The following is a 27,769-nucleotide window of genomic DNA, read 5'->3' as shown; positions in this document are numbered from 1 at the left end:
TTCTTCGAACTCATTTGACTAACAGCTTGAGAAACTGGTTCTTTTAAAGCATTAAGCCCGGACTTTTCCGTCTGTGTGATACCCAGCTCCTGCCCCGGGCACCTCAGCGGCCCCGGCAGGCCGCACTGCGCCGGCAGTCCCTAGAGGACTCGCACGGAAGATGCCTGGTCGCTCCCAGGAACGCTCCTGCTCGGCGCTGAGGAGCAGCAGGCGGTACGGGGCACCCTGCGGATCAAACGGTCGAAGGTCCCACCCTGCTGCTGACAGGCCACCTCTGCAGTGACCGGTCGCTCCTCGGGACTTACCCGGCTACAAAGCACAGGCAGGGAAGCAGGGGGAGGGGGGGACGGGGACACCCCTCCCTCAGGCCCCGCGTCGCGCTTATGCTCCCTTCGGTGCCGGCGACGCAGGGCCCGGGTGTCCCGCCTCTCCGCGTTGGCATGGTAACGTCCGCCCCCCCCAGGGGAGGGGACACACGGCCACACACACACACGCACACGAAGGGAAAAGGTGGGAAAGAAAGGGGGTCACGTGACGCGCGAGCGAACCGGAAGTGCATGCCGCGTGCGGGCCGTGACGTGGCGGCGGCGGCGGAAGTACGTGTGTCCCTGTGTGTGTGTTTTGGTCGGGGCAGAGGCGGCGGCGGCGGAAGTCGGCGGCGGGCTGGGTGAGGCACGGCTGCGCCCCCGCCCCTCGCCCCCACCCCTCTCCCGCGCCCCGCCGAGGGAGTCGCCTCCCCTCCCCTCCCCTCCTCCACCCACCCACCCACCCTGCCCGGGCTCACCCGCCAGCCCCACCGGACGGACCGACTGACCGACCGACGGACGGACGTCGCTGCGCCGCCGCCCGGCTCCCCCTCTTCCCCCTCCCTCGCTCCCGCGCGCGCGGCCGCCGCGGCCAGGCCAGGTGAGGCGGGGGGGCCCCGGCGGCGACCGGGTTGGGGGAGGGGGTGTCTGTCGTTCGGGCTCCTGCCGGCGGCCGCTTCCCCGGGCACCGCCGGCGGGCCCTGCGGGAGCAGTGGGCCCTGCTGCGGGCTACCGAGGTGGGCAGCGCGGCGCGCGGGAAGAAGAGGCTGGTCTCTCCCTTCCCGTCTCAAAATGGCGCCCCCGATTTTCCCACTTCCCCTTATTCCTGTGCCTGGAAGGGAGCCGCGGGGGAGGGGAGGTGGTGGTGGTGGTGGCGGCGGCGGCGGCGGGGGTTGGAGGGGCTGGGCCCGAGGACTGCGGCGAGAAGGAGAGAGCTGGGGATCCTCCCCTGCGTGCGGGCTCTCCTGCAGTGAGTTATCACCGTCTGGGTCCAGCTACAAGGGCAGGGTTTTTTCCTTCGAGTTGCTTGTGAGCTACGGAGGGTGAGGTTGGGTGATGGGCCCCTCGCTTTCCCTTTCACTTGCGACTGGAGGAGAGACGGTGAACAAGGTGGGCAGTAAAATACTCAGCGCGTCGCCATCCGGGGGATCACGACAGGCCTAGTATACTCGGTACGCTCTACCTAAGACTTAATTGGAACTGGCCATAAAGCTAAAGTATGGTGGAGGAACAAACCTATGCCTTCTTATGTTTTAGAGGAGAGCTGAATTGTCTGAGAACTACCAAAATCTTCCAAACAATAGGGCCGTGAAAGGCTGTTCACTCAGCATTTTTGATTGGTTTTTTTTTTTTCTACCTTATGCCTCTTTCAGAGCCTGGGGATGGAAAAGAGAGGTTGAACAGCTGATTAAGCAGCTGAAATTAATCGGTGGCTTCCATGTAACATTCAGACCAAGTGAAAAGCATGGCATCTTTGTTTTTTCCAATTTGGTTGTGACTTTCAGAGTTGGAGGCAGGCTAGATTGCATGCGTGTATTGTTATTCTGTGATAAATGTCAGGGAGAAGGTAGACGTTGGCTGAAGTGAGATGACTAGAGACAATGGTAGTGCAGTCATTGCTTACATTTCCTGTATGATAAATAAGTTTATCTGAAGGCAATTGTTACTATACATCATTCATGTGAGCTTATGAGATGGTTATTATCTTTAATTAGAAGGCTGTGATTTTTTTGCAGTGACTTTCTTGAATCAGTTGTTTAACTTACTGTCTCATTATGTTTCAGTATAAACTGGCTTACATGTGACAGGCATTTTGACAGTTGTAAGCATCCCTGTCTTGAACACTGCAGTAAGATGCCACATTAATTCTGCCAAACCTGGAAGGGAGTAACAAAAAACTTGGTTGGTAGGAGTGTCTAATAAATAAGGCTTTTTAGATACTGCTTTTTAAAGCATTTAAGGTAGTCCACTATAAACAAATTTAAAGTAGGTAACGGTTGCAACCTTAGCATTGTATGATCTGTCTCTGTTCGTGAGGTGTGAAAAAGTTTATTAGAAATTACTACAATAGTAAGTGTGCTCATGGTAAGAAACACTGTCATTTGCTCTGAAATATAAAAGTGGTGGAATGTTCCTGTTTTAAATTACCACAGATTTTTGTTTTGGTCTTTGTATTTGATAATGCGCTTAATCACATTCGTTGTAGGAACAATGTTAGCTGTCTTAATCTCTTCAGTAGGCTGGCTTTTGTCACTACTGTTATTTTGATACTTTTGTATTAGCTTTCTTGTAGTTTAAAATAGGCACTGGTCTGAATGCTTACATGACTGAATTATGCCATTAAAGTGTGAGTTTGTAGATATTGGCTAGGACTGTTGGTGTTTTCTACACAGACTCAAACATAATAAAATTTCTGTGGTGATCTATTAAAATACTTATGACTCTTTCATAAATGCAACTCATTAATAAAAACTATCTACAAGCATATAAATTTCTCTTCTAGAGTAATGAGAATACCCAGCATCTGGTCAATTACTTGGTAGGATTAACTGGTACTTCCTAATAATATGCTCCAAACTTTGTTGTTCTGGCATTTCAGCATGAAGCTGCTGTGCCTTTGGGGGTGATTCATGAGAAGAGTGAAAGTTCCTACTTACCAGAAGGACCTATGTATTTGTAGTGCCCAAGACTGCAAAATAGGCCTTAATTTTTAATATATGATGGAGTTCTCATATTAACCTCCATATAAGTAAGAAAATTTCCCTCATTCTATCCATATGGAGCCATCCATCTAAGAAACTTCTATAGTATTTTCCTTGTCAGATTTTTATATGAGTAATTTCCCTACATAACTTTCATACGTATCAGTTGCAAGTCAAACAGTTATGTGCTTGCTTTTGTGTAGATGAATTAAAATGTCTTCTCAAGGTTTTCTTTATTCATATGTTCCAAACATATTGATTACAAAGTTTGCTTAGCATACAAAAATGGCAGGGAGAGACACTAGTGGGTCTTTTCCTGGAAATTTTCACCAAAGCTAAGGGTAAAAAATAGGTATGGCTGCTAAGCCCTTGAAGTAAGTGTTGAGAATTGTCTTGAAAGTGATTTGTCAAAAAAGGCTTGAGTTTGCAGTGTGTGTGTGTGTGTGTAGGGTACTGAATGTAGTCTTCCTCTCTTCTGTGGTGCTTTTTTTATGGTTCTCCAGGCCAGTGTTTTACAGATGACTTAAGGAACTGGAGAATGAATGTGACCTGAGGCTTGGAGCATGTATGGGGTCTGTAGCACTGAAATCTACTTTTAAATCCTTGTGAGGCACTATGTTTGACACAAATGTGGAAAGACTAGGCCAGAAACATTCTGTAATGTCTATGTTAAACTGTAATATTGCTTCTCTTCAGATTAAGAAAATCTATTCCTTGTTTTTCATGTTTGTATCCTACTGTGCTGTGAACTTACTGAACAGTTCCAATATCATCTGAAACTTCAAAAGATGTTGATTTCTGTATACACTTACAGAAGGTGTTAGTAAATTTTAATATATCAAAATCATCTAGATGTGCTCTATCAGGTTTTCAGTCTTGCTTTTTTTTTTTTTTACCCTGAGCTGTTAAAAAGTGGGTGGTATGACTGTAGTAGGTTTATTATTAAGTTATTACATATATTGACGTGACTAGTGAATGAATGATGTTTGCAGTATGTTTCCTGGACTTGATGGCCTACCTCTCTTGTAGTGTGATCTCTACCAGCTTGACAGCTGGTTATTTTTGTACATGGTATCTGAGTGTCTAGAATGATTTCTGAGGGGGGGTGTTACAAGGTTGTTACAATTTCTCTGATAACTACAGCTTCTGTAGCTTGGGCATCTATAAAAATTGAATTAGGTGTTTTTCTTGACAATCTGTTTCAGCTTTGGTGGGTTCTGAAGGAGTTTTGCAAGGGGTAATAATTATTGTTTTGTAAGTGATACAAATCTGAATAACTAAAAGCTATAAATGACCAGTTGAAACAAATAGATATTATGCGAGTTTTATCAGTCTTGTCTGTTTTTCTATCATACGTCCTTCTGCTCTCCATATGGGAAACAGCAAGCAAAATAGTAGTCATAGCGAGTAACCAGTGTATTGGGTTGATCTCCTTGCTGTGTGTCATCCAGAAGTCACTTCCTCCAAAGAGTACTAACTTGTATGGTCATTGGATGTAGCTCTTACGTCTTTATTAATGCTGCAGAGTCTAGAAAAATTTGGGATGAATTAAGATTAAAGGGCTTTAAATTATTTCATGGTTATCCAAACACACTAGAATGCTACAGCAAACAGATGTATTTAGTTTTAAAACAGAAATAACTTAATTGTCTTCATTACTTTTCCAAAGGAAAAGATAAACAAATGGCTAACAGTATTCCGAGCTACGTATATTTTGGCTATGCCTTGCTGCTTTCTCTCTTATAATTAGAGAGAGATTAACTGTTGTCACTGATCCATTTTTATCCAAATTGCTCCACTACTTCTGAAGAGTTTCAGCAGCACGTGTAGGGTCTTGCCTGAGAACTAACACAACAGCTGTGCATAAACTGTTTTATGGTGTAAGGATGAGAGGTCTGGTATTTTAAAATAACTGGATCCATTCCTGTATTCTGAAATTTTCAACCATAATTAATTTAATGAGTAAGAATTTTAGTTTGTAATTATCATAGTACTTAATAACAATGGTGGTGGGATATGCAGGGGCTTTTTTGCTTCACAGAAACATTCTTTCACGTGTTTGGAAGAACATATATCTAAAATTTGATATTTATTAGATCATGTTGTGCAACTGAAATTAGGAAAAAAATCTGTTGATTTAAGGATATCATAATAGTCAAACAGGACACAAATTTGGGATAGACAGGGACGAATACAGGCTTGGAATATCCTACCTGGAAGAAGCTAAATTATTTTGAGAGATACAGGAAAAGGAGCAACATGAGCAAATAGGAGTTTAAGATGTTGAAAATATTTTTTTAAGACCTGTATGCAAGCTCTGTTTACAGTGAAATAAAATACCACCTTTTCAACTGTTAGGTTGGTGAATAAATAATGCTAAGATTTCTTTCTTGTTGCATAGAAATTAATTTATAAGGGGGTATGTCAGTGGAGGATGGGGTTCTGCTAGAGTGCTAGAAGCACTTTCCAGAAAAGAAGATTCTTCAGGACTTGTGTTGACTTTACAAAAGGGAGAGTTAGGAAGGAGAAGGAAGACTTAGTGTCTGAGCTAGGTGTGTAGCAAACTGGAATGCTCAAGTGCCTGATACATGTGCTAAGTAGTTTGAAATGGAAAGATGGCTAAAGACTACTGCTTGGTTTAAAATGTAGTTGCTTTACCATAAGGAAGAAAGGCAAGAAGTCATTTGAAAGTAGTAGGTTTGCTTACCTTTTTGCAATATATATATATATATATATAAAAGCCATTTTGTGCTTTAGGAAAATATGCTCTAAACTAACTTGCTTGCATTCTAGATTCTAGGAAAGCTGTATACCCACAAAGTATGCACAATTCAATTAATAATCAACTGGACAAAGTTATAGGCTGGGTTTTGGTTGTTTGGTTTTTTTAGCAGAAATACAGAAGCAGATGTTTTTCTCACTGGGAGCTGAGTAACCATCACTTGGGTATATTTCCTGTGGGCTTGCTTGGAGTTTTGTTTTGGGAACTGGGAGGAAACAGAATACAGAAAATTATTGTGCCAGTCTTTCATACAGCAATGCTTACCTGCAAAAAGATTTAATCTCTAAGCGTAAATCTTAGGCTTAGAAGTGGTACCACCAGAATCTAAAGGCTTCCTTGTCCACATGAATAATACTGTGATTTTTTTTTTTAAAGGAGTTTGAAAGAAGAGTAGGTAGAGTAAGGAATACGATGCTCATACTTGTTCTTAACAAAGATCTCTGTTGTGAATATTGATCTGCTAGAACGTGTTAGTATTGGAAAGAGCAATTTATCATCATATGATAGTTCTCTGGTGATTTGCTCAAAGTGATCTAGAATTCTTACTGGTCAAGACAATCCATTTTTCTACATGTGGAAGGCTTTATTTTTGCTTCTCAAAGTACAATTGTTAACTAGAGAATGTATTCATGATTTGTACATCAAGTTCTGTACTTTTATTTATGGAAATTGCACTTGATACATGTGATAGAAGTGAATTCATGAGGTTTACTTGCAAAGAACTTGATGTGGTGATTGAGTTTTCCCAATTTGCTCAATTTTTTTTTAGCATCCTTTAATGGTGCTGACTTCAGAATATTACTTAGCAATAGCAAAACTATGGAAGAAAATTATTATTTCTTGTCACTTTATATTTTACCAGTAATGTGAAAGTCTGAATCTGTTGTTTTATTTCAATCTTGATATGTTAAGAAATAAGATACTGAAGTCTTGCAAGAAGAAACATAATTGAATTTAAATGTCCTAATTTGAAGCTTTAATGGGAAGACTAGGTGTTGAAGAAAACTGGTTCATTTGTCAGAGATTTTGTCTATAGTTGACATGTTAACAGTGATGGTAGCTGTACTCCAGACTATTGACTTTGGTAAATATTAGGACAAGTTATATGTAATCCATGTTGCATTCGTGAATTAGATTTTTCTTACTTGTTTTATAAATCTAATACCGCCCACTGTCTTTCCATAAACAGGTTGTTACTGGCAGAAACACCACTGAGATCTGAATCCTGGAACTTGCTTTCAACAGAGTGAAACAAAGGACTTCTTTCTAATTTGGGCATGGCTAATCGAGGAGCAACAAGACCCAATGGGCCAAATGCTGGAAATAAAATTTGCCAGTTCAAACTCGTACTTTTAGGAGAGTCTGCAGTTGGCAAATCAAGTTTGGTTCTTCGTTTTGTAAAAGGACAGTTTCATGAATTTCAAGAAAGTACAATTGGAGGTAAGGAAATGATCCTGTTAATTTGTTTCACATTGAGTTTATATTGTCCTTGACAATCTTGAATGTAGTGGCACTTCTAGAATGGGTCACTGACAGCAAGGATCAAAGCTGAGCCCTATGTCTCTGAGAACTATAACTTTCTAAGCTAAAATTTGTAGTTGGCAAACATCAATGTCAAGTAGAGAAAGCAAATGTGTGCTTGAACTCTGTGCAGTTTTGAAAACTGGGCTGGATGTTACATTTTTTGGGTGGATGTGTGGCTATTTTAATTGTGCTGTATGCTTAACGCATGAAATAACTGCTTAATAAGAATTAAGAATTTAGTTGCTATGAAAACAAAGTCCTTCGTCCTCCAAAAAGGTTGTGTTGTCATTTATGCATCCTGGCTTTAGTTCTGATTTGGTAGAACTTGCTACATTTCTGGATATACCTTTCTTTGTTAGTAATCACAGATTTTTAATGTGCTGTTTTTACATTTTGTGACTTCAAACAAAACAGGTGCTAGCTACTAGAATTTAAAAAAAAAAAAAAATCATCTGTTTAACTGTGAACAGATTTGATCCCACCTCCCTGGCAGATTTCTTCTGTTCTATTGTATGTTGAAGCTGTTTGTGCTTTGAGCTGTATTCCTCCTTGGATGAATTTAAACTTATCCTAAAACTACCTAACAGCATACAGATTTTAAACAAAATATGCATTTTATGGATTGATAAATATTCTCTAGTAGTACATGTTGCTGGTTGTGTGAATCAGTCTGTTTCATGGTAATATTTATGTGAAGCCCTTTCAGTGGTCTATATGTGTCTTTACATTTCAACAACTGCTGATGTGTAAAAAATCTATAAAGCTTTCCAAAAAAATGCAAAGCTGAATTTCATTGCATCATTTTTTTACTGTATTTCTAGCTGTTACATGTATTTATTTTGTATATCTGTCAGCATAAATAGAACCACCTTTTTCTCCCTTAGCAGTCTTACTAATGCTCACTTTTGGCATTGTGCATTTTATAATGCCTTTAGGATACGTGTTGGTGTGAAAGGCTTCTGTATTCTCATACAACTATGTGGTAACATGGAGTGCTTTTTCGAAGATCTATAGTGAATTACCTTCCCAATATCAATGTGGTTTTTAGTTGGAAAAAACATTTAAAGTTAAGTGAAGTTCATTGTTCAGTTTCAGTGGTCTCCAATTCATTTGACCTCCTTTTTGTTTTTTCTTGTTTTAGTGTCTGGATATAACTAGAGATAACCAGACCCTGTTACACTGTTTAAAATCTATAGAAAGGTTAAACAAGAGCTTCAGTCCAAGTTCAGATATATAGAGTTTAGTGTAATCTCTCTATTAACTTGTGCCTCTTCTATATAAAATAGAAACAAGGAAATGCCATATTATACAGCTGAGAGATATTAAATGTAGCAATGTTAGGATTCAGAAAAAGTTTTCTATAGAGAAAGCTGTCTAATTCTGTAGTTTGTAGTTGCCTAAGGCATAATTTTCTTTGTATATAGGGCCTTTTAACAAAGACAGGCTTATGTGCATTGTGAATCTGAATAAAAACATCTGAAAGAGAGTGCAGTTAAAGGCAAACATGTTGGATGGTGGTGGTGTGTTTGGTAACTAGACTTTGCCACTTCAGACTAATGTGGCAATGCCTGTTAGTTGCTTAAGACAAAAGTATGGCTGTTAAGGATGATAGGCTTTCATATAATTAACACAACTGATTAATTGCCAATTCAATATGTCCTTGCAAGACAGAAGAAAGTTACCTTGTTTGCAGAAATTAACTGGCATTTTACTGTGGTTGAAATGTTCAACAAAAACAAGAGGATGTCATAGATAAAACCCTTGTTTTAATTCTCTTCCTGAGTACCTCCCTTCATTTATGGAGTGTAGATACATTCTTCTGTTGAAAAGAATAAAGTCCCTAAGAACTTCAGATTCTACTTGTTCAACATCTTGTCTCTGCCTTGGAGAAATATAATATTGAGCTGGTTCTGAGGAGGAAGCCCTTGGTCTGATGCAGGACGTATGGTTTTTTTCCTCTTTATTTTGGTTCTGGGCTGCTTAGGGAGCTACCAAGAGGAGCCTGCTTTACCAGTGCTTGGATATTTAGCATTTAGAGAGATTTATGGTGATTAAACATTGGAACATCAAAGCCTTTACCTTCTCTAACCTGCCTCTTCATCTGTGATGGATGCTAATACCCCTGAAGCAGGAACACTGACCATTTAACTAGTCAGCTTCTGTACGGTAGTTAGTGTCCTTTATAAAAGCAAGATTGGCTTGCTTTTGGTTTACTGTAATGAGTTGAAAGTTGCAGCAGTTTTGGAATGATTCATAGTCTATGATGTCTTGGAGTATGTGGGACAGGCTAACATCCCAGGTATGCAAGGGTTATGGGTCAGTGCCTCTTCAGACATTCAATTTAAATTGCCCACAATCTGTCAGTATGCTTAGTGATGAGTCTCCAGTTCAGCCAAGTAGGGGGCTTCCCTTTGCATTTCATCAAGGAGAAAGTCTTTAAATTTTTAAATTTTTTTCGTTGTTTGTGGAAGGAACAAGGACAAGCTAGTCCACTATATTTCACTAAATGTCTGTCATGACTGGAAAAACAACTCCAAGCATTTATGCTGGATTGCGCAAACTTTTATCTAAATTCTTAGAATCGTTGCATTTTCTGCTGTGTATGTACTATAACTGGGCAAACAATGTGACTATAAAGCAGGTAATTGAGACAGCTTGTCAGACCACTGTAATAGTTGTGTGCTTATTTTTAAACTTCAAAAGCTATGGTGGAACGGATGACTGAGTTAAAACTCAAAGGGTTAAGATAATCCAGTAGAAGGAAATCTTACTTTTCAGTGGTTTTTTTCCCCCACAAAATTCTTGAGATTGTAGCTTAGTTTTGTAATATGGGTTTGTATGTTGTGTGGGTACTCGCCCCCGTAGTTCTAATATGTACATTAATGTGAATGGAAAATCTTTACTTGGAGTAGCTGAAGACTTGAAATAAGTTACTGTTTTCTGTAATTAGGAGACCATTATTTATGGTAATGCATTCAGCTGTAGTGGCAATGGATGCAAGTTTCCCTGAAACTGTAGGCTGTCAGAATATTGCTGAATTTCATTCTTGAGTTCACTTGCAAAGTCAAAGATGTCAGCTTTAAGAACAAGAGTTCTTGAGAAGTGGTTCTTTCTTCCATACCATTAGCTAAGGTGGAGTTGTCAGAAGCTGAAAATCAAAGCTTTAAGATACTATTCAAGTAATGTAAATGTGTAGAACTGTAAATATCTGAACTGTTGGATTACAGCGTGATGGGATGCTCTTACTGGTACTCCGTATAGTCTGCTGAAGCAGGAAATATGTCTAGAACACTTAAGGCTTGTGGTTACTCAGATTGACTATTACCAAAAAAAGAATTCTTTCCAATTATTGCTTTCTTATGTCTTTAACTTGAGGAAAGACTGATTGTTTAAATAACTGTTCTGTGTTGTTCAGAGTTACAGTCTGTCAGCTAGTGCTTGCTTCAAACCTGCTGTATTTTAATATAGGTTTGAATTGTTTAAGGAAGTCATATTTGCATCTCTGAACATAATTTTATATGAATATAGAGAGATAAGCAGACTTCTGGTTTCAGCACCTCTATCTCTTTTGTAGCTGCTTTTCTAACCCAGACTGTATGTCTCGACGATACAACAGTAAAATTTGAAATTTGGGATACAGCTGGGCAGGAGCGGTACCACAGTTTAGCACCCATGTACTACAGAGGAGCGCAAGCAGCTATAGTGGTATACGACATTACAAATGAGGTAAGTACTATATTAGGGAGGCACAAGTGGGATTTGAAAGTTAGCAGTCCTTAATTTTTCTCACTGACTTGTGTGAATCAATTCATCATTTCATAGAATCATAGAATGGTTTGGGTTGGAAGAGACCTTTGAAGGTCAGCTAGTCCAAGCCCCCTGCTATGGGCAGGGACATCTTCAACTAGATCAGGTTGCTCATTTCATACTGGGCTATGTAATGTTAACTTGTGTCTGTAAACTTTTCTTGCTAAAAGACCGTTTCTAGGATATATTTTTTTTTTTGTATTAAAGAGAGAAGGAAAGCAAATTCTGTTGTAGAAGTGTTTCAAGCCCACGTTTAAATCAGTTCACCAGAATTGAGCTGTTACTCTCACCACATTGCTGGTGGCAGTTCATTTCAGATAGTGGAAGACATTGTTTTACTATTGTATTATTGCAAGTTACAGGTAATGACTGGAAAGGTAGCACAAGCCATTGAGACCAAAATCTAAGGTTATTTGATTTCTTTTTATTTGAACTTAAATCAGATAGATAAGCTTCACTTGCATTTGGTAACATGAGACTTAAAAAACCCAAAACCTTCAAAAAACCCAGAAACCCTGTACCATAATGAACAGTACTCAGTAATTAGAAAGTGTTTTGGGACCCTTTCAGTACAGCTGTTCATAAACTTGATTCTTCTAGAGGAGAAATTAAAATTCCTATTTTCTCTCTTAACCACTTCTCTTTCCTTACTCTTGTTTACATAAAGATCTTCCCATGTTCACTTACTTTTTCAGCATTATCCCAGCTAAGCACATTTGAGAATTCAGGTAGGAATGTTTCATTTTAAAAGCTCAGTTGGCAAATTGGAGCATGCCTTTCGACTAAGGTAGCAGCCTTGCATTGGCCTTTTGCCTGAAGTATAGATAACAGAGATTGGGGTAATAGGTGAGTACAAAAGGATGGTAAAACTCAGTTGCATCATTTTGCAATCATTAACAGGAGTCCTTTGCCAGAGCGAAAAATTGGGTCAAAGAACTTCAGCGACAAGCAAGTCCTAACATTGTAATAGCTTTAGCAGGAAACAAAGCTGATCTAGCTAACAAAAGAGCTGTGGATTTCCAGGTATGTACTTAACTTCTGTTTATAGAAATAGCATTTTGTTGGAATAGAAAGTAAATAAACTTAGGAGGAGCTTATATACATAGCATAGCTAGTTGTTACAGAGGTCATAATCTAAATATAAATGTCAACTGAGACTAATTATACATGCTACTGAAAAATATATTTCTCTACAAGTGCTATGCAGCAATAGACTTTTTTGAATAGTTAAGTATGACTTTGAGGAATAACTAATTTATTTGCATGTCTTTAAGGCTAATTGAATTTCTGTTCTTTGATGTGACCTCTTCCTGTCTTCAACCTGAAATTACCAGAAACTAGAGTTTGAGTGGGTGAGATAGCAGTAACTCTCAGTGCAAACCATTCTCTCTGACTTGTCAGCAGGAGAATTTTGATTATTGTATGACGCAAAGCTGATTGATGTGCTTAACTTGCTTAGGCTGTCCTGTTGAAGCAATGTTCAAGATCAGAAAATAGCTTCCAAAGCAAATAAAACTTACTGCAGATGGTTCTGATCTATTCATGATTGATTGAATTTGAATTAAGCTTGTATTAGTCATTAATTTTCTAACATTTTTAATTTGTATTTGGTGTCACTGTGTGAGATACTACTGTTTATAGTCATGAATCCTTTTGTAATGATAGGAGTCAGACTACAAAGGTTAGCAGTGTGTTAGGAATTTTCCTGCCAGAATTCAACCATGCTGTTTTCTAACTTTATACTTACATGTCAATTGTAACATAAAGCTGCGTGACAGAAGACATTTGTTTTGTGAAAAATTGTGTTTTGTGAAAAATGTGTGAAAATTAGCAAAAACTTCATACATGTGTGTAGTCAAAAACTTAATCAAATTTACCAAAGTAGAACTGCTTTTAGTACTTTTTTGTACAATTGCAATCTTAATATTTTTAAAATGTTCATTTTTTTATTTATGGGGATTTATGGGCTCCTTGCAGGCTTGACAATCCTTTCTCATTGCAAAGCACATTTTAGATTTCTATGTATTTGTTGATGTGCTATTTCACATATAGATACCTAGACCATAGCGGATGTCACCTAAATGAATGTAGAATGCTGTAGATTATTTTTTTCATCATAGGTATTCTGTAGTTTTGACTTTTTTGCAGATTTCCTATTGAATGCAAAGGCAGTTACATAGTCATAAGAAGCTGGGGATTCTCAGCTGAATTGGCTAAGGAATTGCACAGGAAGTGGCAAAAATAGGAAACTTTTTATAAACAACATATTTCAGATCAAAATTCAGACTGAAAAGAGAGATGACGTGGCAAGATACTTAATATTGCCTTTTTGTTTTATAACTGTGAATTTCTGTCAGGACAATGAAACTATTCTGATTCATCAGCCTCAATGGTTGAAAGATTCAAGATAGTTCACAAACTGCCTTCTTTCCAGAGTGATAATAGACTCTGACATTTGGTGGCACTTTCTGGAGCTCATCCTTGCTATCAACAGCTAGTGTTCTGGATCAGGGTTGTCTTTTTAATAAATATTTTTATTTATTATTGAGTTTTTTGCCTGAGATTTTTCCATATGGATATTTTTACGATGAGTAAGGATTTTTATGGTTGCATTTCTAAACGTTTAACTGCTTGATGGAATTGTAACTTCTTCACAGCTGGTGAATAACTCAGTCACATGAGTATTTCAACAAACTTTCTTTCTTTTAAAATGGTATAGAAATTGTTCATTAGCAATAAAAGTACAATGTGTAATGATTGTGTGATTTTTATTTTTTATTTTTCTATAATGAAGTAATGCAATCTTACTTTAACTTTCAGGAAGCACAGGCTTATGCAGATGACAACAGCTTATTGTTCATGGAGACGTCTGCCAAAACATCTATGAACGTAAATGAAATATTCATGGCAATTGGTGAGTTCATGAACAGACTGAGTATTTAAGGGAATTGTTTTCGTGAGATATACGCCATCACAATCTTTATAACCCAAGATCTTTGTTTTTCATTTAAATTATTTCTGGCGCTGAATTTTCTGTAAGCCCTTTCAGATCCTTTTTGATACTCAGAAGAAGTCAGATAAACTTACTTAAAGTACAGTTGAACAGGTCTTCTGTCAAGCACCAAAACACTTGAATTAACTTGAAATAGCTAAGCTGGGTTACTTTTGAATTCTGTCAGCAAGTTCCGTGTACCTGTTTTGATTCCGTGATGAAAACTTCTACTGCTTCAAGCAAAGTTAAGCTTTAGTTGTTATATACAAAAACCACCCACCTTTCCCGTGGTATGGGTAACCATAAAAAGCTTTACACAGCTTTTCTTAATTGTAAGATGTACTTGGCATTTGTTAATCAAATTAGTGTAAGAATATAAGTAAAAGCGTATAAATGTGTGCCTTTTGATGGTATGTTGTTTGTAGCAGACTCCACACTGCCTTGGATAGGTGCAGAACCTGGAATAATGTACCTTTTATGAGACAGTGGTAACTGAAAGCTGGAAACATTTCAGAATGGGAGTGATAATGGACTTGCTTAAAAAAAAAGTCAAGTGTTCATTTTAGTCTAAATGAAATATTTGCTAAATACACTTCTGTGTTAAAATTTTATTTGAATTCCAAATGCGGCTCTCTGAAATCCAAAAGTTGTGCCAAAGATGACAATATGTGATTAAATTCAGTGTCCAAGTATAAGTAAAGGACACTTCATGTGAAAAGTAAACTTACGAATATATTTCTAGCCCTAACATAATCTTAGAGATTTGTAAAGATGCTAACATGTAATAGTAAGTATAAGTTATTAAGAAATTGTGTAAATTCCATTAAGGTACAAAATTATAATCCATTGTTAATAAAATTTCAAAAATGGAGAAAAAAGCATGTATTTTTAGGTCGGTCACCAACCTATTTATTAATCACCTTAACCATAGTAGTGGCTCTGCTACTGGGGAATAGTAACGTATAGTGTCAAATAACCTTATTAAATTATTTTGTATTTTGCACTAGAGACCTCTCTATTCTACTTCTTTTTGTGAAATCCAGCATTGCTATCAAAATTAAGTGTTTCTAAAGAGCTCTTGTCTTCTGCTTTACAAGTCAGTAAAGCAGAATGTAATTTGTGATGTGGTTCGAAGTTCCAGCAGATGCAAATTTAATTATCACTATAGCAACACTATAACAAGTACTTGCTTTATATTAACTATAAATACTGGGGAGGGAACCATATCTGTATGAGTGGAAAGTGTATTTTTCTCACAAATGCTCAAGATAAGCCTGCATTTAATCATACAGAAATGCTCGGTTATGCTGTTCTGATGAAATTTTAAAATTAATTTGTTCAAAAGTGTGGTTTGCATCTTGTTTAAAAAAAAATTAATCCTTAAAATCTGGTAATTTTTTTGGTAATTTCTTGTATCAACAAGAAGTCTTACCTCTCCATATTTTGATGAAGCATACAAAGTAAATTTGAGAAAACAAAGCCCAATTAGTACCCAGAGGTTTTGTCTGCAACATTGGTTGTCCATGTGAGTATTCTTTTACATCGATGGGTGAAATTCAGCTTTGTCAGTGCATCAGAACAAGATCTCTGCAGCAATGGACCCTGAAAGGAAATCTTCATGAGGATCTAACTAAGTATTGCATGGAACTTGGAATAGCCTTTTGCACAACATGGATGCAGTTCTTCGGATCATTTGTGAATATCTTCAAAAATGGGAGAAAATGAAAAATGAGAACATGGACAGAATTGAAGGATGCAACCTACAGCTGTTGTAAATTGACTGATTTAGAGCTCGTTCAGAACTTCCAGTTAAAAAAATTCATGTCAATTTACAGTTCTAGAATGTATCTAGAATCCAAAATGACAGTGCTCTAAAGGCATTTTTTTGCTGGTGCTTTGTCTCTTTGTGCTGTCTCAGCAGTGTAGTACCATGTGAACTCTGCAGTTCTATTACAGAATCATAGAACAGCCCAAGTTGGAGCAAACCTCAAAAGATCATCTCTGGTCCAACCTTTTGTGGGAAAGGGAGCCTAGATGAGATTATCTAGCACCACAACACATCTTGTTGATGTGTACTTTGCTGGTTTTCTGGCACTTATACTTGCATTTTGTTCCTTTGAGGAAAAGTTGTTTAAAAAGCTGACCAAAATAATTACTTTGGAGTTGAAGCATGCAGCCAAACTGTAGAATAGCGATAGTTGTTGGGTCCTGGTAACGTGGGCAAGACAGCCCCATGGAAGTCATTTTACGTAGAACTTAGCTTTCTCTCCATCAGAAAATTGCTAAGAGGAGCTACTGCTCAGAAGAGTAACATTTGTCACCCTTATTTTTCATGTCAGGACCAAGGAGTTACCTTGGAGCTAAAAGGACAACAAAGAATTATCACAGTCAGTTGACTCGTAAGAGCTGGAGAGAAGAGACAGCTTGAAAAAGAGAGTGTTGATCTAGTGCTGAGGGCCATTTTGTGTGTTGTATGCAAATACTTATTCTGGCTAGATAGCTGGGCAGTAGTTTGACCCATATCTGTCTGTGTTTTGTGCCTTTCTAATCTTTCTGTGTCTTTTAGCACTAACATCCTGATCTTAAAGCCTGTTCTGTGTCAATGGATTTATTACAAGAACCATCATTTATTGGCATAGCAGATAGCTCAAATTACTAATGTATTTCACTTTCGAAAATTATAGATAAGGTAGTTAATCATTGAGAAGTTGTCTTTTTTATTACCAACACACTGAATCAACTCAAATTTTATAGTGATTATATTGATATGCTTATAGAGTAATAAAGTGTTGACTGTTTGTGTACTCTGGTGATTTAATCCTAGTATAATGTCAGTTTTAACTCTTATTTCTTGTTGACTTTATAGCAAAAAAATTGCCCAAGAATGAACCACAGAATGCAGGAGCCAACTCTGCCAGAGGAAGAGGAGTAGACCTTACTGAACCCACACAACCACCCAAGAGTCAATGTTGTAGTAACTAAAACATCAATTGCTTTAAACTGTTCTCAATATTCTTCTGCTTCCTAACTGTTAATAACCATGGAATTGGAGTGCTTAACCTGGCCCAGTACAGCTTCCAAACAGCGAAGAGACTTACGATAATAGTCAAGTTCATGATAAAGAGGTGGCTTTTTTTTTTTACCTAAAATTTTAACATGCATGTATCCACCACTGGCTGTAACGTTTCAGCAGTAGAGGAGAGATGGAAGCGGAATAAACTTCCTTCAGTTGAAAGGTTTCAAAAAATCACTTATTAGGGGTGTAGAAGAACTACTTTCCATGGACCTAATTGGCCAGTTCCTGTAGCCTCAATACTGGTTACTGTTGTAATAAATAGAATTGGGACTTTTCATAATTCTCAATTGTGCTTTAAAACCTTTTTAGAAACAGGGTCTAAAAATTACTTAAACTTATTCACAGTATTGATGCAACCAGTTGTTTCTGCAGGTATCTACTGTTTAGTTATACATTCCATAGTTTAATAATTTAATTACAAATAATACTTGCATTAACAATTTTAAGAACCCTATGCTTGCAGGAAAGTGGAGTTTTAGTTGGTACACTGTATGTAAATTATATCAACCCAGCTAGTTATCTAAAGGAATTAGTGATAAATCAAGTTTAACTTAATTTCTAATCTGTTAAGAGGGTACAGACCAGTAAATTCAACTTTACAACTTAGGATTTTTTTTTCTCTACAAACTGTAAGAGCTCTTCAAGTAAAACCACAAAAAACTTGGTGTCTGTGACTTCTTTCTTGTTTTTATCATTGCTGGCCATTACAGTTTATGTTTTTCCCCTAAGGAAAAAAATAGTGCACTAACGATTATGTACATCCAACTTGATTTTAAATTTGGATATTAATGTACTGTAAATAGGTACTCTGCATTGTAGTCTACATTTGTTTAATACTTTCTGTAATATTTAAGAGTTGCTTAAAGGTATACAGAATGTACAGTTACTTAAAGCTAACTTTTTTCCTCTCTAATCAAAGGGGGTTCTAAGTTCTTCCTTTATGGCTAGAACAGTAATAAATGATGCTCCTGTATCTGTAACATGAGTACTGCTGTCTGTCAGTAATGAACTTGCAACTTTGTTTTCCAAAGTACGTTTTATTTTGATCTGTCCAGTATATTGCACTAATTCTTTTAGTTATTTTCATTATATGAAATCTACCAAGTGTGTCAGAAGAGATGAATTAGTCTATTTAAATGTTGAACTGATAGCAGAAACTTACTTGTGCAGATTTTAAATTTGCAGTAATCTGGGTTTAGCAAGGAAAATGACAGTTCACCAGTGTTTAGTTTTATATTGAGGTGCTCAGGTTTGAATAAAGTGGTTTAAAAAAATATTTTTGATTACTGTTTCTTACTGAGAGTTTCAGAAGGTTTTATTGCATTTGCACAGTTCCAGACAAGATGTCTGATTTATATATGGGTCAGCGTTTAAGATGATTACAAGTAGATTCATGACACAGCTAAATATAAGCTTACTGTTGCACTCCAGTTATCCTATGATAAATTTTTAAATGTTGAGATAATTGGGTATCTTATCACATCCATTTAGAAGTACAATCAAAATAGTTATGTTATCTCTTGAACCTGCAGCTAATGCAGCCTTTACCAGTTGTTCACTAATGTAACTTGCTGCATTATCGTAGAGTGTCTCAGAGGTGACTGTGCCTCTTCCTGCAGTTTGTGATTTGCAATTGGACTGATACGTTTTTGTGTCCTCTTCAAACGGTGGTGGTGGTTTAGAACCCGCTGGTGATACAGTCTTTAGCAGTTCTTGATCGGTGTAACTTGCAGGTTTGTCACAAAATATCTCGGGGTCCACTTTTTCTGTCAGTTGTGGTCCTGAGTCATCACTAGATAGGCATGCTTTTGTATCTTTTGGGAGCTTTCCATGTCTTTAGACGCTATTGCCAGTACATTCTCTTGCAGCTGTTTATGGATGCGACTTGGACCTGTTGCACAGAAAGGGTCAGTGTGTGTTTCCTCTCGCTCTGCAGTCTGTGACTGTGGCTGAAAGCTGTTACATGGATAAACTTTTATGTTCTCAAACCATTTCAGCTCTTTAGAGCCACCTCGTGTGCTAGAATCGGACTGTTTTATCTCTCTGTTCTGTGAATTTACTTCATTGTTACTGAAAAGAGTCAGTTCTGGATCATCTTGATTTTTCTGGTCATCGGTTTCCTTAGGAACTCCATCTTTACTTTGCACATAGGTCCCCCTAGAACATTTTGGCTTATTTTGTTTCAGGTTGCCTTTTGAGTCAGTGAGAAAAATGTCTTTATTGGAATACAGGATCTCTCTTCCATCTTGCAGATCATTAATAGCCTTTGAGTCATTTAAGTTGTCTTCAGTGAGGGGCATCAAATACTGACACTTGTACGGAGAAGTCCCGTTTTGTTGAACACATTCATACATTCTCAAATAACGGGTGAATGTTGTTAGAGTTAATGCAAGTACTTCATTGTAATCCAAAACCGCCCAGAGCCCCTTAGAAGCTAAAATAAGAAACTGACAAGTGTCATCGATTGGGACAGATACAGTATGAGGTACAGGTATAACAGATCTCTTCAGTACTGGATCCCCATGATGTCCAAGACCTCTTGTAGTTCTCAGGTACCCCTCTACTAATCCGTCTGGTTCATTAGTGCTGATGTTTCCACCATTCTGAAGTACACGTTTTCTCTCGCTTACATTGGAAGTGCTGTGCTCTTTTGAGAGGCGATGACGCTTTCCATTTTTACATAAGAATGCACGTGCATTACCTAAAATTGAAATAATATTTTCAATTATGGCATACTGTCTTTTTAAGATACTGCTTTTTGCTAAGGACTAACAGCCTTTTGCTAAGGACTGGGAAAAAAACAGGTCATAGTTCAATGATCTACTGCCACAGGCAACAATATGTCCGTCAATGAATCTGGTTCTATTTTACAGCAAATTTTCTGTGGTGTTTTTCCCCCTTCCATTATTCAGAAGACTATTCTAGAACCTTACTCTTCTGACTGCAACTAAATTCTTATGAGGAGTCTTAAGTGACATTTCCTTCAGCTTAAAGTGCAGTCTGATAGAAATGTTGCACCTTGACTGGCTTTTACGCAAGAGTGCATATTTTTCTCAAATACTTTTTTTTTTTTTCTTCCCTAAGAGAGTGTGTGCTTTCAGAGTATGGCTGAATGACCTGGAAGTTCCAGGTTCAGCACATTTTTACCACTATAAAATTTCTAGTACCTGAAAATAATTTGGACATTGTGTAGAATTTACAGTTTACTAACATGATGCCTTAAATCTCTTCCTCAGTTAAGGGACCCAAGGGAGCAAGACGTCTCACAGTTGTCATGAGAAGCTGAGGAGTAACTTCTTTCCTTTAGTAGGAAACTTTTGAAATCTGCACAGTGAGAATGAAAAGTGTTAGAAATTGCAGCTGTGCAGGTGACTTGCAACACTGCAGGTGACTAGTCTTGTCAGACTTGAATGCAGAGCATGAAGGAAAGCAGCTCTGAAACAAAGTGATGCATTGTTTGAGATCCTCTATGGCTATGCTGGGACAAGACCCATTTTTTGTGTTAGAGGAGGTGATTGGTCTGCTCCTGTGTGTTGGCATAAGGGCAAAAGCGATGACTTAAAGAAGGAGCTTGAGTGGGATGGTAGCTTTCCAGACACTAAGCTGGCTGCAGTGTGTTCATTTATATTATATTTTTAATACCATCTGGATAGACTAGGGCACAGATCTCAAAAGTGCTTATAAGTAGACACTGCTTATACAGTAGTTGTATTTCTTGGGCAGTATTGGCATTGTCTAGTGTAGGAGACAGCTAAGTATAGCCTGTGTGAAGACAGAGTTCTCTAGAAGGTGATTCAGAATACCAAACTGAAGGACAGACCTTTTTTATTGATTATAGAATGTAGATGCCTTAAGTTATGCTGCGTGAATGTATCCTTGTGCTTGCTCCCTCTTCCTTTGATTTCCATGGAGAGCTAGAAGATTGTCTAAAATCTCCTTTGAAATCACCTCGAAGTGAGACCACCATCTGTAAGCCTAACAACAGGCATAATATAACCCATGTGGAACTATTTGACTGCAAGAAAGAGTAAAATCTAGTCACTTTTGGATGCACATCTCTTGTCTGCAAACCAGAGACAGGGCAAAAGGATCGACAAAAACTAGCTGACCTATCAGTGTGGGACTAAATGAAGAAGACAAAAGCTGGCCAATGCCACCATCTCCTGCTCTGCGTATCTGACCATCTTCTTCAGTTGCTTACCTGGTGCTGAAGGAACATGTCTATCTTCTGTAAGAACACATTCCTGGGGGGAGAATGAAGCTGAATTTTGTGCAAATATTTTTCTTTGATGTGATACATTTGGTGGAAAATTAAGTGTATTAGATTAAATAAATGCGTATTTAGCACTGGTTCAAAACTGTGGACTTTAATCATAAAGGGCTTAAAGTATCTGATCAACTTCAAGCCTTAACTCATTAGCAGAGCTCGAGTTTACAGTATCTTTAATTGCAGCCAGCATAAAACCTGATCTGTGAGGGAAGAATGGAGGCAGGTAACTAGAACCAGAAAACTTAGGTTGGGTGAATTCTCTACCAAATTTTCTTACCTTCATCTTACTTGAGTTCATTGTAATAAAAATGGGTTTCTTCCCCAATAAAGTAAAAACAAATACATCTGATGAGATTACAACCTTTATGTGAGTTACTCCTGTATTCCATTAAAGGTGTGACGGCATCTCCTGAAAGAATATCTGAGCTAGCACTAAACTATCAGTTTTGATACCTGTAATGGTAAAGGTCAGGTAGTTGCACAAATGCTTGTTTGGAGGTAGAGGAAGCATGGCTACAGCAACAAGTGTCGGGAGAACGGAGGAGAGGAAGCAGTGGGGGGACAGAGCACAGTTACTTAGTTCAGTGTCAGTGCATGTTCAAGTCGGTTTATAGTGTTCCTCAGACTGGTGGAGGATTGCATAATATTGTTAAGCAAAAATACTTTTTTTTTTTTAAATCTGGGATCAGTTTTTTCCATATGTGGACTATGACAAAATTGGTTTGCCTCCTGAAAAAAATGAAGCCTCCTGAATGATTTTTTTCCCTTTCCCTGCTGATCTTTGACCCTCTTGATTAATTTCAGTCAAATTTCATATGAAGAAATAAGAAGTCTTACAAGTTTTGTAAATACACTCATCTGAGGATGAAAGAGTGCCCCTGTTGATGGAAAGTTGCACTGTTAGCACACTCCTTACTAATGCTAGGGAGAGTGATAGAAAACTCTCAGTGCTGGGCCAGTGCTTCAAGCAGAGACTGGAGAGAATATAACTGCAGACACAAATCCATTTGAAACTATTCACCCAACAGCTTTTTTTATATAATTCTGCTTGTGTACTCCTTTATGGGAAAGCAAGCATCTTGCTTGTAGTCCTACAGCTGTCTTACATACACAAGAGAACTTAATTGATAACAAAAATCACCAAGTGGGAAGATGTAATGAGTGGAGTTGCTAAGAACTGCAAGAGCTTTGTGTAGTGTTTCCTGCAGCAGGGCTGGGTGGAGAAGCATTAAGAATGTATCAGTGTTTCTGATTGTAATTAATAACTGATTTTCTACACTGTAGAAAGGCAAAGCAGGGTTCTCTTTCATAAGGAAACAGGTCTGAATAGGTCTTCCATAACAACAGTAAATAACCAATGCCTATTTCAGAAATTAATAATTCAGGTGGTAGCAAAATGTGGTTTCACTTGTCAATGACACAAATGAATAAAAAATATCTTAAGCATGTTTCATTGACACAAGGGATTTATCAGATCTAAAATCAGTTTTATGATTGAACTAAACTGACAACACCTTAAACCTCCTCTTGATTTAAAAACAAAAATGAAAAAATTGTCCTTGCTACCCTTACAGAGGTCACTTGTATATTATGAAATGTTTCTTAACTATGTCTTTTGCATTAGTAAATTGACTTTATTGCTTTAACTGAAATGAAGGTGATTATTAGATTAAGCTTAGTACTTACTGCCTAATACCAATATCAGTTGCAAGGGAATTTACCATGTCTCCTTCACATTGTCAAATTAAAGCAATTGCTACTTTTTATCTCCACATATCTACTGCCAACAAAACTCTATCTTATTTTTTCTCTTTTTATTGGACAGAGAAAAAAAATCCTAGTGTAGAATGTACCTACCTATATTGGCAATGTGCAGTAACCCAGCAACACCTTTGGCTGTCCTGGCTAATGGACTCTGTGTGTTGTTTTCAAAATGTTTTCTTTCTTCTTCCTCAGTGCCATCTCTCTTTGCTGGGGATTCTCTCCACCAAACAGGTAACAGCTGAACAGCCACTCCAGCGAACTTTGGAAACCTCGTTCCTTCCCAGTCGTAAAAGTCTATCTATTCTCCAAAAAGACTTGGCATATGCTTTGTGAATCCATTCGTAAGTATTAGTATTGTTGGTCTTGTCATTGCCTGGTTTATCAGAGAATTTTCTCTTTTTCCTTGTAATCTGCCTTGATTACTGTGGCAAAAGAATCTAGAATTTGCTGTTCATCTTTACTCTTTCTGTAGGAGGAATCCATTTGAGCTAGCTGGTCAAGAAATAAAAGTGGAAGCTCTGCTGCAACTGTTTCCGCAGCTGTCACACCATGGGAGCCATCAACTAACCCCAGAAAACATGTATCTGACTTATTTCCATAGCTGTCAAGCACAATAAATCTGTCTTTCATGTCTTCCTGCCATGTGGAATTTTTATCTTGGCAAATTGAATGCTTTTATTAAAGAATTAGATACTTTCTTAAAAGTACTAGGGTTGTTAATATTAGCAAGATCACAGTATGATGTAGGACTGTGATTATCTATAAGGAATTCAAATGAATAATCAATCTTCTGCCTATGTGTCTCAGAATATTTTGGAATCGTGGTCAATTTTGAAATTAGTTTTCGTCTCTGAGCTAAAAGTGTTTTGTTGTCAATCTTCATTTGTGGGCTATCAAAGCCCAGCAAAGTTAGGGCTTTGTGGTTTTTTTTATGATAAAGAAGGTGGTACGGGTATATTGTTTGTTGACACACAGAGCAAAAAATTGAAATGGGCTTGGAATCATCATTCTCAGGTGCAGTTATGACCTTCTCCAGCTGATCTTCCTCATCTCTGAAACATTCAAAATCAGGTGGGTTTGGTTTGTCTTGTGACTTTTCCTCCGATGTCATTCTCTAAAGGAGTTGAATATGTTAAGAGTGTTCATAGTTTCATATTTCAATATTTTAATATTAGGTAACACTACATTTACCTAAACCTTGTTCTCACTCTTACAAACTCTAAACTCTGAATTACATCACCATGTAGTAATGCATACTGTGGTCAAGAAATTGGGAAACCCATGTGAGACTATGTAAAAATTGTAACTAATAACTGTTAAAAATCTAATACAGCAAATTCAAAAAGTGAAAAGTTTGGAAATACAGAATTCATGACACAATTTAGATGATTATTGTATTCTTGTACCTAGGTAAGGTCTCGGTTGTTTCCTGCTTGTGATTCAGTGCATAGCCCTGTGCTTTCACACTGTTAGATCTGTAAGTATGAAGTAGTTCCTCATCAGCTTTTCTCTCTCTATTCATCACTTTCCAGACATGGTAATGGAGTGTAATTCCTCTTTGAAAAACAAACCAAACCAAAAAAAAACCCCAACAATAAAAAAAAAACCCTCATATTTGAGATTAAGATTAAAAAAAAAACATCTGCCAATCTTGCATGGGAGATACACCAATGCTTCTGGTCCTGTTTTGTATCCCTTTAATCAAATCTCATTGCTGTCAGTTTTAGTTGTGAGGCCTTTAGAAGTCAACTGGAAAAAACTTATATTATTTTATACCATTGAATTTAGGCACAGAGAAGTTAAATTACATTTATATGGACAATTTATTGTTTTTCTTGCTTATGAGAGCTAGATTTTGCAATGTTCATGTTCCTTTAATGTAGGATGGATTTTGAATGTGTCAGTTTTTAAATCAAGAAAGCGTAATGAAGAACAAAAGTATTATGAAATGGGCCAAGCAGTGTTTCAGCTTTTAGGTCTCTGGAAAACACCCCTGCTCCTTGAGCCATGAGACCTGTGGGCAGCAGCACATACCCTCTGCATTCTCCAGCTATCAGGGTGGAAGGAGACACACACTTTGCAACAGAGCTCATGGAAGAGCAAAAGAGCAATGAGGCTGAAAATGTGGAATCAAGGCCAGGTACTGCAAGGACATCATAGGGTCTAGTCAGCACAAGCACTTCTGCCCGTTCTCCAGCCGAAGCTAGTATCTTCCTCCTGTCCCCATGCACCTTCTTTCTCCCACTTCAGCTCCTTGTTCCAGTCTCCCTTTGCAGCCCAGTCTCTTCTATCTCCTCATTCTTGTCCCCCGAGTCCCGGGACTGCTCGCAGTCCTGCACATACGTTCTCTTGAATATCTACTTCCAAATACCACTCCTGCTGCTAGTGATGGGGATGTGTGCGTATAAAGACACCTTCAGTCTTCTCCTGTTACTAGCAAAGGGAGTACTGAGAGCCAGGACGAAATACAAGACTATTCTTAGGTTTGGCACCTGGTGCTACAAACCCGAGTCAGAGCTGTTGAGTAAGTCCTAGTGAGACACTCCCTGCCAGAGGCCAGCTGGTGCAGAGGGGACAGCCTGAATTCAGCACCTCCACACTGGCATGTCTCTACTCAGCACCAGCAAACTGACGCTGCTTTTTCTGATGCTGCTTTTTAAATATAGTAACTTGCTCCGATTTGGGTAAATTTACAATGACAAAAGGTGCACCACTGATGCAGTCTCAGCCAAATTTCCACAGCCTAGTTTAAAACTTGACAATCTTAGAGCTTCTCTATAAAATAGTTGTTAGAATTTTTGTTTAATCCCAGCAAAACAACATATTTTTCAAATCATATTCTCAGAAGCATCTAAACCATATTGCTTGGAACTTCTTCAAAAGATGCTGCTTGGAAAATTTCAGTAGGAATAGTTAATATCTGGCACGGTTTTAACCTACTGAAAATATGGGGCAACCCTATTGGTAAAAGCACTAATAATTCTCCTATAATTTGAAATGGGTAAGAAAACAGGTATATAACATACGGAGGAAATGTCAATATTGCTTAGGCAGCAAATTGTACAAATGGCTGCTGTGTCCTATAATGTGATGTGCAGCTAAGCCTTACAGCTGCTTGCGTAACATCCTCTCCCCATAGATCAGCACGTAACATACATGTACAGACACCATAATAACACAAAATCCTGACGTCATGTGAGAAGCTTACTTGCCAGCCTATACATTATCTGTCTACGAAGTATGTAAACATAGTGTTTACTAAGTTAATTAAGTTTGTTTTATTTATTTAGCATTTAGTATTTATGTGTGTATGGATGAGAAGTATCAGGCAAAAAAATGCATATATTATAGGTTTTTATTGAATTTTTTACTCTGAGATTTCTGACTTTCAGTGACCATTGTTAACTGCTGTTAATCTACCACCAGGGCAAACAGCAATGGTTTAGCAGCGATAATATGCCACAGCATCATTACAAGAGTAGCCTTTGGTAATTTCATCCTGCTTCAACCTCATCCATTTTCTGGGGCTCTTTAAACTTGATACAGCCACACCTTAAAGTAACTATTTTGCAACTGTTATCTCTTTCAGGATTTCAGCTGGGAAGTAGATTTTCTTTTCTCTCGTTATTTCTGTTCATCACCTCTCAGTTATAAGCATTTCCATGAGTTGTTTTTCAAGGCATGCACTTTTTTCCTGTGGTGACAGTTGTTTGACAAAATTTCTTCAGCTGTTTGAGAATTACAGGAGCATTAAAAGAGAAAGCCCCAACCTCCTCCAGCTCCAGTTTATCATCTTAAAGAATCAAATGCCTCTGATCAGCTGAGCTAGATTTTATTTTTAAAATTTTATAATTGATCGCTTCAGTAGAGGGTGATACCGCTTAAAAACCCCTTATGACACTGTAGTATACTTTGTCCTTGCAGAGGCAAGTTTGCAAGTGTCTACAGCTCTCAATCTGCTGTAGGACCAGTTTATGGGAAAGTCCATCCCTCCATGAGAGGTGAGCATCAGCTTCCTTTAGAAACACTGCACCGCTTTAGTGGGGCAAGATAAGGAGGCACGTGATTAAAATAGCAGGGAAAGATATGCTTGCACAGATCCCTTTTCCTTTTCTACATAGTTTAAGACTGGGAGATCGCACAAGCCCTTTCACTGTTGTCATCGTGATGATGCATTCAGGCATGAGAAAAATTAGGACTAATACATACAAAAATGTGTGGTAAGTTGCTTTTCGTCAGCCTTTTAAATATGAATCCATTTTTCATTTAGTGTATACAAAAGCCCCTTGGATTAGAGATGGGAAGTTGAAAACTTTCAACAAAATGTTAGTTTGACCTCAGTAAGCTTCATTTGTAACAAACATATTTTATAGATGTTTATATCTCTGCAAGTGGGTGTAAGTGCTAACACATCACAATTTCAGAGCACCAAAACAGTCCCACTTCATTACAGTGTGTAAATAACCAGGATAATACACGTAATAATTCATGTAGAACAACATATGCTACAACTCTTTGGTGGCAATCATTTTGCTCATAACTATTAA

At 38.0% G+C, this 27,769-nt stretch overlaps 2 protein-coding genes across 2 annotated transcripts; one reads left to right on the top strand and one right to left on the bottom strand.

Annotated features, from left to right (window-relative positions):
• The first annotated feature begins 610 nt into the window (after nt 1-610).
• Nucleotides 611-18,464, top strand: RAB5A (RAB5A, member RAS oncogene family). The gene is made up of 6 exons (XM_074861287.1): nt 611-906; nt 6,979-7,229; nt 10,888-11,039; nt 12,021-12,143; nt 13,941-14,034; nt 16,979-18,464. The coding sequence occupies exons 2-6, from the start codon at nt 7,067-7,069 to the stop codon at nt 17,092-17,094; spliced, it is 648 nt and encodes a 215-aa protein (XP_074717388.1). The 5' UTR covers nt 611-906; nt 6,979-7,066; the 3' UTR covers nt 17,095-18,464.
• Nucleotides 18,465-18,637: 173 nt separating this feature from the next.
• PP2D1 (protein phosphatase 2C like domain containing 1) lies at nt 18,638-26,621 on the bottom strand. Its single transcript, XM_074864158.1, is given in 8 exon segments — nt 18,638-19,011; nt 19,014-19,889; nt 23,316-23,422; nt 23,424-23,612; nt 23,614-23,892; nt 23,894-24,334; nt 24,629-24,830; nt 26,594-26,621. Coding segments are annotated over 8 exon segments (2,496 nt in total).
• Between the last annotated feature and the right edge of the window lie 1,148 nt (nt 26,622-27,769).

This window comes from Strix uralensis, chromosome 1, assembly GCF_047716275.1.
Source record: "Strix uralensis isolate ZFMK-TIS-50842 chromosome 1, bStrUra1, whole genome shotgun sequence".
NCBI lineage: Eukaryota > Metazoa > Chordata > Aves > Strigiformes > Strigidae > Strix > Strix uralensis.
The sequence above is the reverse complement of the archived record's forward strand: the minus strand, read 5'-3'. Positions and strand labels throughout refer to the sequence as shown.